Source organism: Tiliqua scincoides, chromosome 3 (genome assembly GCF_035046505.1).
Source record: "Tiliqua scincoides isolate rTilSci1 chromosome 3, rTilSci1.hap2, whole genome shotgun sequence".
In the NCBI taxonomy this organism is placed as follows: Eukaryota; Metazoa; Chordata; class Lepidosauria; order Squamata; family Scincidae; genus Tiliqua; species Tiliqua scincoides.
The window spans coordinates 147,054,612-147,068,162 of NC_089823.1; the positions used below are offsets into that span (position 1 = coordinate 147,054,612).

The 13,551-nt window shown below is 46.9% G+C and overlaps 1 protein-coding gene across 1 annotated transcript in view; it reads right to left on the bottom strand.

Moving 5' to 3' along the window:
• The window catches only part of CCDC6 (coiled-coil domain containing 6), a 55,298-nt gene extending 51,334 nt beyond the window's left edge, over nucleotides 1-3,964 (bottom strand). The window contains exon 1 of the mRNA XM_066620641.1: nucleotides 3,621-3,964. Coding sequence (XP_066476738.1) covers nucleotides 3,621-3,896 — 276 coding nt within the window. The 5' untranslated portion in view covers nucleotides 3,897-3,964. The remainder of the gene's footprint in view (nucleotides 1-3,620) is intronic.
• Between the last annotated feature and the right edge of the window lie 9,587 nt (nucleotides 3,965-13,551).

Genomic DNA, 13,551 nt, shown 5'->3' on the forward strand with positions numbered 1-13,551 from the left:
ATGCTTGCTCCCTGTACATTAGAACAGACTAAAACTCGAGGGGTGGACTCTGAGGTGATGGTGTGAACTGGATCCTATCACCTCAGGCAACAGCCTCCCCGCACGCTTTCTCCCCTCCAATGAAACCCATTGCAGAGCGAGAGGCTTCTATAAAGGTAAGAAGGTTTAAGTTCCCTTTCCCTGCTTGAAGTATCTCGATCTGCCCCCACACCTGGATTCAGCAAGCCCATGGCGTGGTTGAACCGACAGGGAGGGATAGGTTTGGACTTTAAAATACTGTAGAAAACTTGTTATGTTCACTGCTGCAGTCTAACCCACCTCCTCTTTCACAAACAATATTTTTTAAAGCCCTTGAAAGAAGACTCAAGTCACACATGTACACAGGTAGCATATTGGTGCTTCTCTGAAGTCATTATCTAGTCTCCCGAGGCTCCCATTTTCCTAAAAGAGAAGAAAGAAAAAATAGATACCAGCTTGCTAGCTGGGAGACTACACAATGATTTTAAATGGCACTTCTGAGAACCCACAAAAGGCTATAATAATAGTTCTGAGGTGTGAACTACTGCCAGGCATTTCAGATGGCTTGTCAGTTTATTATAACCCTAATTAAAAGGTTGCCAGGGTCAAAGATAAGCACTGCTTACCCTGTGAGATTTGAACTTAATCCCAAATACCATCAGTTTGTGGTAGTTATCATACATAGCATGTATGAATGTATAAACACTATTTATATTTAAAAAATTCTTCTAAGGTGTCACAGAAGGACCTGCTATTGCAAAACACATATCTAGTCTTCTAATTATCACCGTAGTCAAAGTTCACACACTATATCTATAAGTAGTTCATGTCCACAATACACAAGACATACCATTTGGTCTGTATCTTGCTTGACAAATCCACATTACTTGATAAGTCGAATAATATGAAACTTGCCTAGCTTGCCACAGTATCCAATATTTGTTATTAGAGCCCAGGATTGTAGACCTATCCTTGCAACCAAAAGGTAAGTGTTGTGTCAACTCCTCATGTCCTTATCTGGATTATGTTTAGTACCCAATTAAAAAAAAAAGCAAGCAGTAAGCCCTATCTGTCAAACTATTCTGGACATCTAAAATCCAAGTTGATACAGCCTGGAAACGCTCAAGGTATTGTTTGCTTTGAAACAAGGAAGAAAGACAAGGTCCTGCATAGTCACACACAAACCTCAAAGCAAGGCAATGGCAAACACTAAACATGCAATCTCAAATTTACAAAAAACCATGGAATTTCACTAGGATAAAGAATCCTCTCTACAAGGATCAAAGCCATTTGAAGCAACCAGCCTCAGCTCAAAACTTTGCAAGTGCCCATTATGATTCATGCATTATATCCTTGATCCAGCACAAAGAAGTTTGATTCTCTTTAAAGAGAGAGAGAGAAAGAGAGAGAGAGAGAACAAACATACATTATATCCAACATTAGGACAACAATGAAATCCAGAAGTCATTGTGCTGCTATGGACTACCGCAACTCCCCATATGCATTCAAACGTCATGCCTGCATTAGGTTTTGGCAACACAGTTGCTTCAGGTCTTTTGACAGAAACTCCACGTGTCATATTTGGACATTTGGAGGGGGCTACCACAGATCTACCACAAGAGGTGGGTACATTACAGAGGTACAAGACTTGGTGAGATCTTAATCTGGTACCAGATGAGATCTCTTCTGCAGAAAACATGCTTAGCATTGGAATTAAACTAGAAAAATGCCCATCACTACAACAGGTGGAGTATGCGCAAAAGAAAGAACTGTATTACAGCCCAATCCTAGCCACACTTTCCTGGGACTAAGCCCCATTGACTCTAATGGGACTTACTTCTGAGTAGACATGCACAGGATTGGGCTATTAAACTGCAAGAATCCTTGAGAAATATAATCACTTTACTTTCACCCTTAATCACAGTGAATGACAACTATACACCTACACTCTCCCACACACAGATATACTTGGAAGGGAAAAAGTAAAGGAATGGCGTCTAAGGGTCCATTTCTATCCAACTTTCCAGCACTGATGCAGCTGTGCCAACAGGGCGTATGCTGCATTCTGCAATGGAGAGGCAGTCATAGAGGCCTCCTCAAAGTAAGGGAATGTTTGTTCCCTCAGCTTGGGGCTGCACTGCAGCTGCATCGGTGCTGGAAAGTTGGATAAGATTAGGCCCTAAATCTGCTTTGAACCTTAGATTAGTCCAGCTGTTACTAACCAAACCAGCTGCAACCTGCACTGACCAGCTCCTGGATCCGGTTTTCTTTGTCATGCTACACTCAAGACAGAATGTCAGGAACCAACTTTTCTATTAAGGGACACCATGTCTGAAAACCATAGTTCAACCAGTTCCTATGGAATCGACCCATTAAGGCCTCTCTTCTGCTCAATATCCTCTTGTCCTTAAACACTGATTGGGACAGGATCAATCTCCAGTGCCACCCACTCTGGCCTAGAGCAGTGTTTCTCAACCAGTGCTACAGGTGCAACCAGTGGTACTTAAGGTGATGTCTGGAGGCACTCAGAGGACCCCTGGACCCCTCCACATGGCAACAAGACCAGGGACATGATACAACAAACAGTGGTAGGAGGATTGGTGGGCAGAGCTCCAAAGCATGCTGTTCTGCCCTTGAAAAAGCCCTCCCATCCACCCTGAGCCTCTTACTGGTGTTTGTTGCATTGCATCTGGCTTCCCATCCCAGAAGTAACTGGAGATGATGCCATTGCCAGTTACTTCCAGTGGCACTTTGAATAGGTGGACCATGTGGAATGATATAGTGGAGGACACACCTTGACAAACACCGACCTAGGGCCCAATCTTATCCAATTTTCCAGTGCCAGTGCAGCTGTGCCAGTGGGGGATGCACTTCATCCTGCGGTGGGGAGGCAGACACAGAGGCCTCCTCAAGGTATGGGAACATTTGTTGCCTTACTTCGAGGTTGCATTGTGGCTGCACTGGTGCTGGAAAGATGGATTGGACTGGGCCCCCAGTGCCTAATCTATGTACCTGTCTGTTAAGGAACAGAGCACAGAAAATCAGGCACGGGGGTGGGGGGATGCTGCTGGATGTCCGGGTTCAAGACTTCATCTGGAGCGCCTGGAGCCCAAGGATGACACCACAGTTCTCAGGAATGAAAGGCAAAATGCAATGCTGGGATCCTAATCCCTCTGGAAACCTGACACACACAGTCCTGGTGAGCAACGGAGAGCCACCAGGGAGGGGCCCCAGCATGGCTGCCAAAGGCAAGGAGAAAGGCCCGGTCCCGATCCTTGCTCTTCCTGATGGGCCTCAGTGCGGCTTGCAGGAGAGTAAACGAGCCACAGGATGGCGGTGATGCTCACCTGTGGGCAGTGTGGCAGCTTGGCCTGGTGGCACTCTGGTGGCAGGCAGGCCAAGGGAGGCAGGCCAGGGGAGGGCCTCCCCTCCACTCCCCCTGCTGCAGCCAAAGCAACCCCATGGCCTCCAGAGCCCCCCCTGCAAGCAAGCCCCGCTTCTCAGGCAGCCTCACAGAGCAGGCCCAGAGCTGACACTGCCAGTGGTGGGGCTGGCTGGGGTGCCCTTCCCCGCCTCCCACAGCGCCGGCTCCCCCCACTCACGATGGTGACGCTGGCCTTGCGCAGGTCGCGGTTCTCCTCCTGCAGCGCCTTGCACTTGAGCTTGTAGGTCTCCAGCTCGATCTTGAGCACCTTGTTCTCCTGCTGCAGCGAGGCCAGCCGGTTCGTCAGCTCCTCCAGCCGGAACGGCGAGATCACGATGCCGCCCGCCTTGCCGCCGCCGCCCGCCGAGCCGGGCCCCGCCGGGCAGCCGGGCAGCGCGCCCGCCGCGCCGCCCCCCGCGCCGTCCGTGTCGCTCTCGCTGGCGCTGTCGGCCATGCCCGCCGCTCCCAGCCGCGTCTCCCGGGCAGCGCTGGCGCGGCGAGGGCGCGGGACCAGGCGAGGCGGGGCGGGGCCGGCCAGGGAGACGCCCCGCCTGGGCCGGGCAGAGCAGAGGCCGCGCACGCTCCGTCGACCCGCCGCCGCTCTCGCTCGCCGCCAAGAGGGAGCCGCCCGCCCGGCCGCCGTCTCACAGCGACGCCGCCGCGGCCAGCAGGCACTGCAGCGCTCCCGCCCGGCACCTGCGCCAGCGACTCCCAGGCAGCCCAGTCCTGCCCACGCTCTCCTGGGAGCAAGCCCCGTGGACGTCAGTGGGACTGACGCCCGAGTAGGCACGCGGAGGACTGGGCTGTCGGAAGGCGGTCCCACGCGTGTCCGCTCACTGCCCGAGCCTGGGCGTGTCTACTCAGAAGTAAGTCCCGTTAGAGTCAATGGGGCTTACTCCCAGGAAAGTGTGGGCAGGATTGCAGTCTGAGAGCCCAACCTTCTGCATGTCTGCTCAGCAGTAAGTCCGATTAGAGTCAATGGGGCTTACTCCCAGGAAAGTGTGGGCAGGATTGGGCTGCCAGAAGTCAGTCCCACTAGAATCAGTGGGGCTTATTCCTTGTTAACTGTGCATAGGACTGCGGCCTGGCTTCCCACTGAGTTTCTTGGGGCTTACCCCCGGGGAAGTGTGTACAGCATAAGAACAGCCCCACTGGATCAGGCCATAGGCCCATCTAGTCCAGCTTCCTGTATCTCACAGTGGCCCACCAAATGCCCCAGGGAGCGCACCAGATAACAAGAGACCTCATCCTGGTGCCCTGCCTTGCATCTGGCATTCTGACATAACCCATTTCTAAAATCAGGAGGTTGCACATACACATCATGGCTTGTACCCCATAATGGATTTTTCCTCCAGAAACTTGTCCAATCCCCTTTTAAAGGCATCCAGGCCAGATGCCATCACCACATCCTGTGGCAAAGAGTTCCACAGACCAACCACACGCTGAGTAAAGAAATATTTTCTTTTGTCTGTTCTAACTCTCCCAACACTCAATGTTAGTGGATGTCCCCTGGTTCTGGTGTTATGTGAGAGTGTAAAGAGCATCTCTCTATCCGCTCTGTCCATCCCCTGCATAATTTTGTATGTCTCAATCATGTCCCCCCTCAGGTGTCTCTTTTCTAGGCTGAAGAGACCCAAACGCCGTAGCCTTTCCTCATAAGGAAGGTGCCCCAGCCCCGTAATCATCTTAGTCGCTCTCTTTTGCACCTTTTCCATTTCCACTATGTCTTTTTTGAGATGCGGTGACCAGAACTGGACACAATACTCCAGGTGTGGCCTTACCATTGATTTGTACAACGGCATTATAATATTAGCCGTTTTGTTCTCAATACCCTTCCTAATGATCCCAAGCATAGAATTGGCCTTCTTCACTGCCACCGCACATTGGGTCGACACTTTCATTGACCTGTCCACCACCACCCCAAGATCTCTCTCCTGATCTGTCACAGACAGCTCAGAACCCATCAGCCTATATCTAAAGTTTTGATTTTTTGCCCCAATGTGCATGACTTTACACTTACTGACATTGAAGCGCATCTGCCATTTTGTTGCCCATTCTGCCAGTCTGGAGAGATCCTTCTGGAGCTCCTCACAATCACTTCTGGTCTTCACCACTCGGAAAAGCATTGCAGCCTGAGAGCCCAATCCTATGCATGTCTACTCAGAAGTAAGTCCCATTATAAGCAATGGACCTTACTTACTCCCAGGTAAGGGCAGAGAGGATTGCAGCCTCATTGGGCTGACAGTTCGCCTAAAAGAAGCCTGTGGTGATCAGGTTATACTCCGGGCTCCCAGGCCTCAGCACAGTTAGCATAGGGGAGTGGTTCCCAAACTGTTTTGAGTGGCGGCTCACTTGACCTACTGGGCCACTGGCCACATCTCCCCATTGGGGTGATCATCCTATACATTGTAGAAGGTGGTGGGTTTTTTTGTGAGGACTCCACATCTCCCCTGGCTCGTTTCCATAACTCCCTGAGGAGCCACAGCTCATAGTTTGGGACCACTGGCATAGGGGGAAGAAGACTGACTGATACGTGAAGGCCACAGACCCCTGCAGAAAATGAACAAAGAGCACAATCCTATACTCAGAAGTAAATTCCATTGTGGTCATTGGTACCACATTATTCTCAGGTAAATGTGTAAAGGAGTGGCTCCCCCTAACTATGAGCCATGGCTCCTCAGGGAGCTGTAGAATCCTCATGAAAAGCCTACCGCCCCATACAATGTATAGGATTGTAGCCCTAATGGGGAGCCGCAGCCAATGGCCCAGTAGGTCAAGGGAGGTGCCAGTTGAAAACCGCTGGTATATAGGATTGCACTGTGAGAACTCTATTGTGTTCACTGTAAGAACTCAGTCTCTACTGTGACAAGAGCTTTCATAGACTAGAACTGTCCCTATGCACAGTTGCCTGGAAAGAGGCTCTGTGCTAAAGCTTCACAGAATGTCTAAGTGTGCATGCTGCATGTGAAGGGAAACTATCTAGATGTAAACTCTCACTTGAACAGAAGTTCCTCCGAGTTCAGCCAACGTGCATCTGAACTGCTTTCATCACATCTGGAGGAGAGGTTCAGAGGCACAAGATGCAGGTGTGCAGGGCCAGCTCACCAGTGGGCTTCACTGAGATTGCCAGTAAGGAACAGGGCAAGTTCAGGATAGAAGAAATGAGGCTTGGCCTGGGCCTGCTGGCCACATAAGGAAAAACAGGCCACAAGGCCATGGTCAGGCAGACAAAGCAGAGGGCCAAACGGAGAAGGCCTAGTCCAAACCAGAGTGAGCCTTCAATACTAAAGTCAGCACAACTGCTCCCTGCAGCAGGTTGCACATCCTCAAGGATTATCTTAGAGGCTGGACTTTTATATGACATGATACATCCTCATTTGCTAGTGCGACAGCCTTTGGGTTGGCCCAGCACTGCAGCTGTGAGGGCATCTTTGCCTCCATCAGAGTTGAATCTGCCTGCCTTGCTGAAGGGCCAGGGCACAGGTGGTGCAGGAAGTCATGCCCTGGGACCTGGCTACTGCTGGAAGCCCCAGTTCAAGATCTTGTTCCCATTCTTGGTGTCTTGCTGCTTTTCACAGTTTGTGTGCCTGCCTTCAGATTCAGTTTTATGAACCAATTGTAATTGGATTAAACCACTGTTTCCTAATTTTGAACATACAGGGAAACTGGTTTATTCTAAACTTAAGTTATAAACTAATACAGTACTGCGGTTCTTTATCTTACTTCAGCCAAGGTACAGAAAGCACAGTGTCACTCTCCCCCCCCCCCCCATGTTGTATAAACTTGTAGTAGAGTAATAAATTCCAGGGCAACCTTGAAGATGAAAGGGTACAGTTAGCTAATCTTATCGTGGAGATATGGAAATGCACAGTTTTAAATCCAAAATATATTGAGTGAAGGAGCACTAACTTGGGTCTGCTGTCAATCTCAAGCTAGCCATAGGGCTATGAGGAAAAATAGGTCCCCACCCCCTGTTGCCTTAAAATAAAACTAGAGAGATAAGGCTGGTGAATTGCACTCCTCAGTCACCTGCTCACAAAGCCCAAGCAATTGGCAGTTATTCAATTATTTATGCAGCTGCTCTGGCTTTTAGCAAAAGTAGTAATTCTTGTAATAACCACCTATTAAGGATTTAATTATCTCTTGCTGCAGTAGTTTTGTTTGTCCTCCACTATGGTCTTCACATTTAATCCTTACTTAATGGGTCTCTAATGGCATATTCCATATGTAACTGTCATGCTGTTCGTCTTCATTAGGATGGAAACCTAGACTCTGTAGACGTAGGTAAGCCTATGCAAGCACTTTGGGACTTACTTCTGAGTAATCCTGTGTAGGCTCAAGCCATCACCTTTCTTACTTTGGTGTTTTGATTCATAAGCAAAGAAACCTGCAGTTCCACCCACAGTTTTCAGTAGGGAGGCCTGATTGTACCACTGTCAAGTACTTACTGAGGGATCAAGCAATACAGCATTTCACTTGTGACTGTGATGGATCCAAAAAAGTAAATTCAGTTCAATTTATCATATGAATTATTTTCTGGTGTTCTAAGCAAGCTGTCACCTATTCTAAATCCAGTTTGGTCTTCAACATAATCTTTAACAGAACTATTTAATCTTCTGTATTGTAATTAATATTTTGTGATCAAGACTGACAGCCCGATTCTATCCTTTCCACCCTCCCACTGATGCAACTGCATAAAAAACAGGTATGCAATATCCGGGGTATGTGTGTGTACAGATCAGGAGATTTTGGAGGGGAAAGTGTCTTTAAGTCCCCTTACACTGCCATAAGCCTCCTGCCTCGCAGTAGGTTTTCTTGGCCTAGTAAAATCATTGGCACAAGTCCAAGAAGAGAGAGGGAATGGGAAGGCTGCTGCTGGAGGGGATAGGATCCAGCATGCAGCATCACTACCAGATCCACCCCCTCCTGCAGCCTCCCTACTCCCATTCCGCACCCTTACCTGCCCTGATTCTGCCCTCTCCTCCTGCCTCCTCCACTGGCATACCTATCCTGGTGGGTGGCTAGTGGTCCAGCAACTCCTGCAGGAAGGCTCTGCCCTTCCTGGTGGTGTTCAGGCAGCACGCTACTTGATGTACTGCCAGAACATGATTTATGGCTGCTGAAAAGTAGAACATGCATTTCACCAGCACAAAGAGCCCATGGGATTGTGCTGTGAGAAGACTACGAGTAGTTGGTCTATATGTTTCTGGTCTTTCTTCTCCCAACTTTATTGTAGCAATATTTGCTTCTAACCAGGTTCCTGGAACTCTTTGTTGCCTTGAACATTCCGAAAACAGTTATTATCTAGGCACTGATACTTCCACATCTACCTTCTGCAATCTTCCCCACTTGCATTCCTCCCCTCTTGTTGCTCAGGTTTGCCCCCCTTGCCCCCATTCCACACACTCCCCACTCCCTGCCTCCTCCCATGCTGGCTTACCTGCTCTAGTAGGCAGCCAGTGCAGCAACCAGAGTGCACTTTACGGCAGTCAGTGCTGACTGAACACTAGTTCCGCCAGTGGGGGGCAGCCCAATAGGGGTCTTCTGAGAAGCTTACCTGCACCATGGTAGAAAAATGTTAGTTTTACATGCTGTATTTTAAAAGATAGATATGTGACTGGGTCAGATGGGACATCTGGAGAACTGCAGTGAAAGAAGTCCTAGTTTTGGCCACAAGCAACTCAGATGTTGCAGTCAGTCATTATTTAGTGGTATGAGAATGAAACAGTTGGGGGTGATATGGAATGAAATGCATAGAACATGACTGGATGTGGAACAGTTTAGGAATGTACAAGACCTACAGAAGGAGGGAGTCCCACTTTTATGCCACTAGATATACCATCCAGATCTCTATTTTCTGAGCAACCATTTTCTGAGCAACCATTTTCTGAGCAACTGAGCACTGCAACAATTTTTGATACTTTTATAAAGTTTCTACCCTTTCAGTCAAGGTGCTTATCGAACACCTATGTGACAGGTAGGCATTCATCGGGGAAGCCTCAGTCAGCATGGAGTTGCAGTGATGGAGAAACATTTTCTCTCTGGAATTTCTGTCTGCCATGCAGCTCTTAAAAGGGACAAAAAGATGGCAGCTCTACACCACAGCAGAGAAGACTAGATACTTGCTGGCGTGGTGGTGGTTTAAACTATTTTTGCACAACATTGCATATAAGCACCAGGGATCAAATGTTTACACCTGTAGGCTGCACAGAAACTGATTAATTAAAAAAATATTAAAGAGATACTGAACCAACAACAGAGATAAAGAGGTACAGAGATACTGAGACAATGCATCCAGATAGCCACCTTCCCTTTCTTTGTGGCCCACAGGTGTGGTAGAGAAGAGCAATGGATGTCAAGCTCCATTTGCTGCTTGGGCAGTTTAAAGTTTGTTTACTGTTCTTTGTTTACCACTTGTAATACCTGTGAAGATTAAAATACTGCAACTAAAAGAACTGGGGACTGACTGCTTTTCGTTTATCTGCCTGGGCTTGCTGATTGATGGTAACATCAAGGCAATTATGAAGGTCTCCTGCAGCTCAGATCTGTTCCCGCATGCTTGATAGTGTCCCAGGGGGACAAAAAACCCCATAGGAACTCTAGCCCCATGGAAGTAATGTGGGTGAACGTGTCGAATATTTTGCACAGTATGCTGATGTTCATTGATAACGCTACCCACTTTGATATGTAAAATTTGAGGGATGGTTCTACTTTATTAGTATCTGGAAGCCCTGGTAACATGTAGTAAATGGTTTCATTTGTTATGTAAAATTCCATAAAGAGAGAAAGCATTATTAATGTACTTTGGTCATATTTAGTACAGTACTGCAAAGAATGGGGTTAGTCTCATTATTCAGGAGGGTTCTGTTCCCAGAACTCACATGGATGGCAAAAATTGCATTAAAGCAAAACCATTTAAAAAACAATGTCCCTTTTCTAGGCAATTTAAAAACATTTTCTTGGCCTTGCTGACCTTTTTTGTGATGTAAAACAGAGTCATTAGGCAGACATCAATCAGTCTCTCTTCAGGTGCTTAGAAAGGCTTCATTCTGAGCCATGGACCCCTCCCTTCATCCAGAGCAAAATGATTATCTTTCATTCTTGCTCAGGGGAAGGGAGGGGCAGCTCGCCTTAGAGTGAAACCTGGAGAGAGAATGATTGCTGGATTGTCAGCCAGCTACTCTCTCTCGAATTAACAAGCTATTGTTAAACATCTGTTTTCTTTTAATTTAAAGGGCCCTTCTCATCGCATTGAGATGGAAAAATCCATGGATTTTCCACAGGTGAAAAATCCTCAGATAATTAGGTTATACCTGTAATCCAGGGCTTTTCAGACTGGGGTGTTGCAACACCCCAGCCTGTGGGCCCTGGCCTCTGCCCCCTTAAGGGGTGGGGGCAGCCTGGAGGCAGGGAGGAGGCAGCGGCACAATCCTCAGGATTGCTTTAGCAGAGGCGGAACACAATTGCTCTGCTTTTACTTTCACAGCTGCAGGGAGCCCTTCAGAAGGTTGCTCAGGGCTCCCCGCACCCTGGGGAGGCTGCAAGAGGCTTGGGTAAGTGCCTTCCCCCAACCCAGCTGCCTCCCCCACCCCTGCAAGCACTTACAGTGGCTCAAACTCTCCCTTGAGAGTTTGAAAACCACTGCTGTAATCACTTGCATGACTATCTCTCTACAACAGTAAGAAAAGCAGTTTTTTTTAAACTATGATTTTAAAGGGATGCATTTTTGCCTTTCTACAGGGATCACCACATTTGTTTTCATTTGCAGTGATCATTCCTGTTGAGGCAAATCCATGTATAACTATGTTGGACCTGTAATTTGTATGGAATGCCTGCAGTACTTGCCAGGCATAATATATATGAACTTACCGCAGTTGGTCTTTCTTTAAAAGTCCATACATTTATTAGGCTACTAAGGGCCCAATCCTATCCAGCTTTCCAGCTCTGGTGCAATTGCAATATAGCCATGAGGTAAGGGAACAAGAGTTCCCATACATTGAGGAGGTGTCTGGGACTGCATCCCCACCATAGGATGCAGTGCACTGGAAAGTTGGATAGGATTGGGCCCTAAATGGATAAATGAGTATGGGGTTTCCAAGTCAGAGCCTGGAGATCTAGTATCTCTCTTTAAAATCATCCCATGTGTTAAGAGATGAGGCAAATGTAGCATAGACATTCCTTCCTGAGTCCTGTTGTCCACCTTGCCTGCTAAGCAGCACACATGCAATGTTACTCAGTACAGGTATGTGCTGCTTAACAACAGGGATATGTTCTGCAAACCCTGTTGTTAAGCAGGTAAGTTGTCTTCCAGACAATGTCCAATGGCAGCTGGGTAGTGCCCCAGAATGCCTTGCAGCAGCCAGGTATCAGCCCAGAATGGCCGGGAAAGCAGGAGGAAAGCAGCTAGCTGGCAAAACAGGAACAGAAAGCACGCAAAGTACAAGGAAGGAGGGAAGAAAGCTAGCTTGGTGAGTTCAGCAGGACCACTGTCATTTATGCGGTCCATTGTTTGCTGGAAGGTCATTATGTGGCAGGTACCGATGTGAATGGGAGCCGATGGCAAGAAGGAAAAAAGAGTTGCAGCTGATTGGGGAACCTAAACAAGCATCAGACAAGCCGTGCCTGCATATCCCCAGCTCACTTATTCCCTATTTGAATAATAATATTCATTTACCCGACAGGGCAGGTGTACGGACTACATCAAGGCAATAACTATAAAATGCTTTGCAGTCAGAAAACATTATACAAATATTATCATAGCTAGTTGGAACCATAAAAAAACAGAAAACAGCTAGACACTGCAGTTGTTTGTACAGCAAATGTTCAAAACCTGTTTCTTCAATGAACATTATTTTAATTCTGTATGTCTGTAGGTAGATGTATATTGGGGGGCAAGGGGACTGGTTCCAGACCTGTCACTGGGAAGGCAGTGCTCAAATCACTGGGTCGGAGACCCTTAATAAAATCCACATGCCTCAACCCCTGATCTGGTCAGTTACGTATGAGGTTGTTTTTCTGTGTGTACTTGATGGTTTTTGGGTACTTTCTCTTCAGATTCTTTGTGCCCCCAGAAAAGTGACTCATTATGGCTGAGGTCTCTCAAGGGATGTTCTGTGCAGTGCAAGGATTTGTAGCTGGAATCACAAGATTTGCTGGATCCTGGCTGCTCTCATTTTTGACTTTGCCAGTGTTTTAAATTGTTGCTGGTTTTGTTTCTCATGATGAGATTGTTCTAATATTGTATTTAACTTATTTTAAACCACCATGGGAGTCCTTCGAAAGCAGATAAATGGGGTAGGCAATGGAAATAAATAAATAAATATTGATGCCAATGAATTTGGAGCAGAAAGAATTTGTTTGTTAAAGTACAACCATAAAAACATTTATTCCCCTTTCTGTACATTTTATAATGACAAAAGTAACAAAGCATGAACTGAATCCTGGTGGAAAGATGGATTAATTATAGTGTTAGAGTTTGCTTTCATAAAAATGTTAGTGCATAAAGTGTCAGGACTTTCAATGCTCACTTCACAGCCAGGAAAGCATTTTCAGTAAATCTTTACAAAGATATTACAGTTTAGATTTGAGGACTTAAGTATCTTATTGTATTGTGAAAAGCAGACTGAGTAATTTTGATTGCTGCAATTTGTCACTCAGTTTCAGCATGAAGACTTTCTTCTTTCTAAGGAGCGTTTTCATGCTAACACCCTCCTTCCGTGATTATCTATGATTTCTTTCTCCCAGTGCCTGACAAACTGAACAAAATAAATACAAATGCCAGACAAGTGAATAACTCCAAGAGGGTATGTTCAATTAGCATTGTTACACAGTTAAAAAAAATTATCTTATAATTGGTTCCATCTAGAAGTATCCTCTTTCCTTTAAAGACCAGGGCTGGAACTAGATGTGACAGGAGACTTGTGTCTGCTGCCAAAAGCAATATTGCCAGTAATGCCTACAGCTCCAAAATATGTGGTGAAACCTTTGTACTGCAGGTGTCGCCACCCTTGACCCACTCCATTGGCTGCCACTTGTGACAGCAAGGACCTGGCAGAGCACTGATGTCCATCTTATGTTTTGCATTATTAGTAGAGGTGGGAGAAATTGGG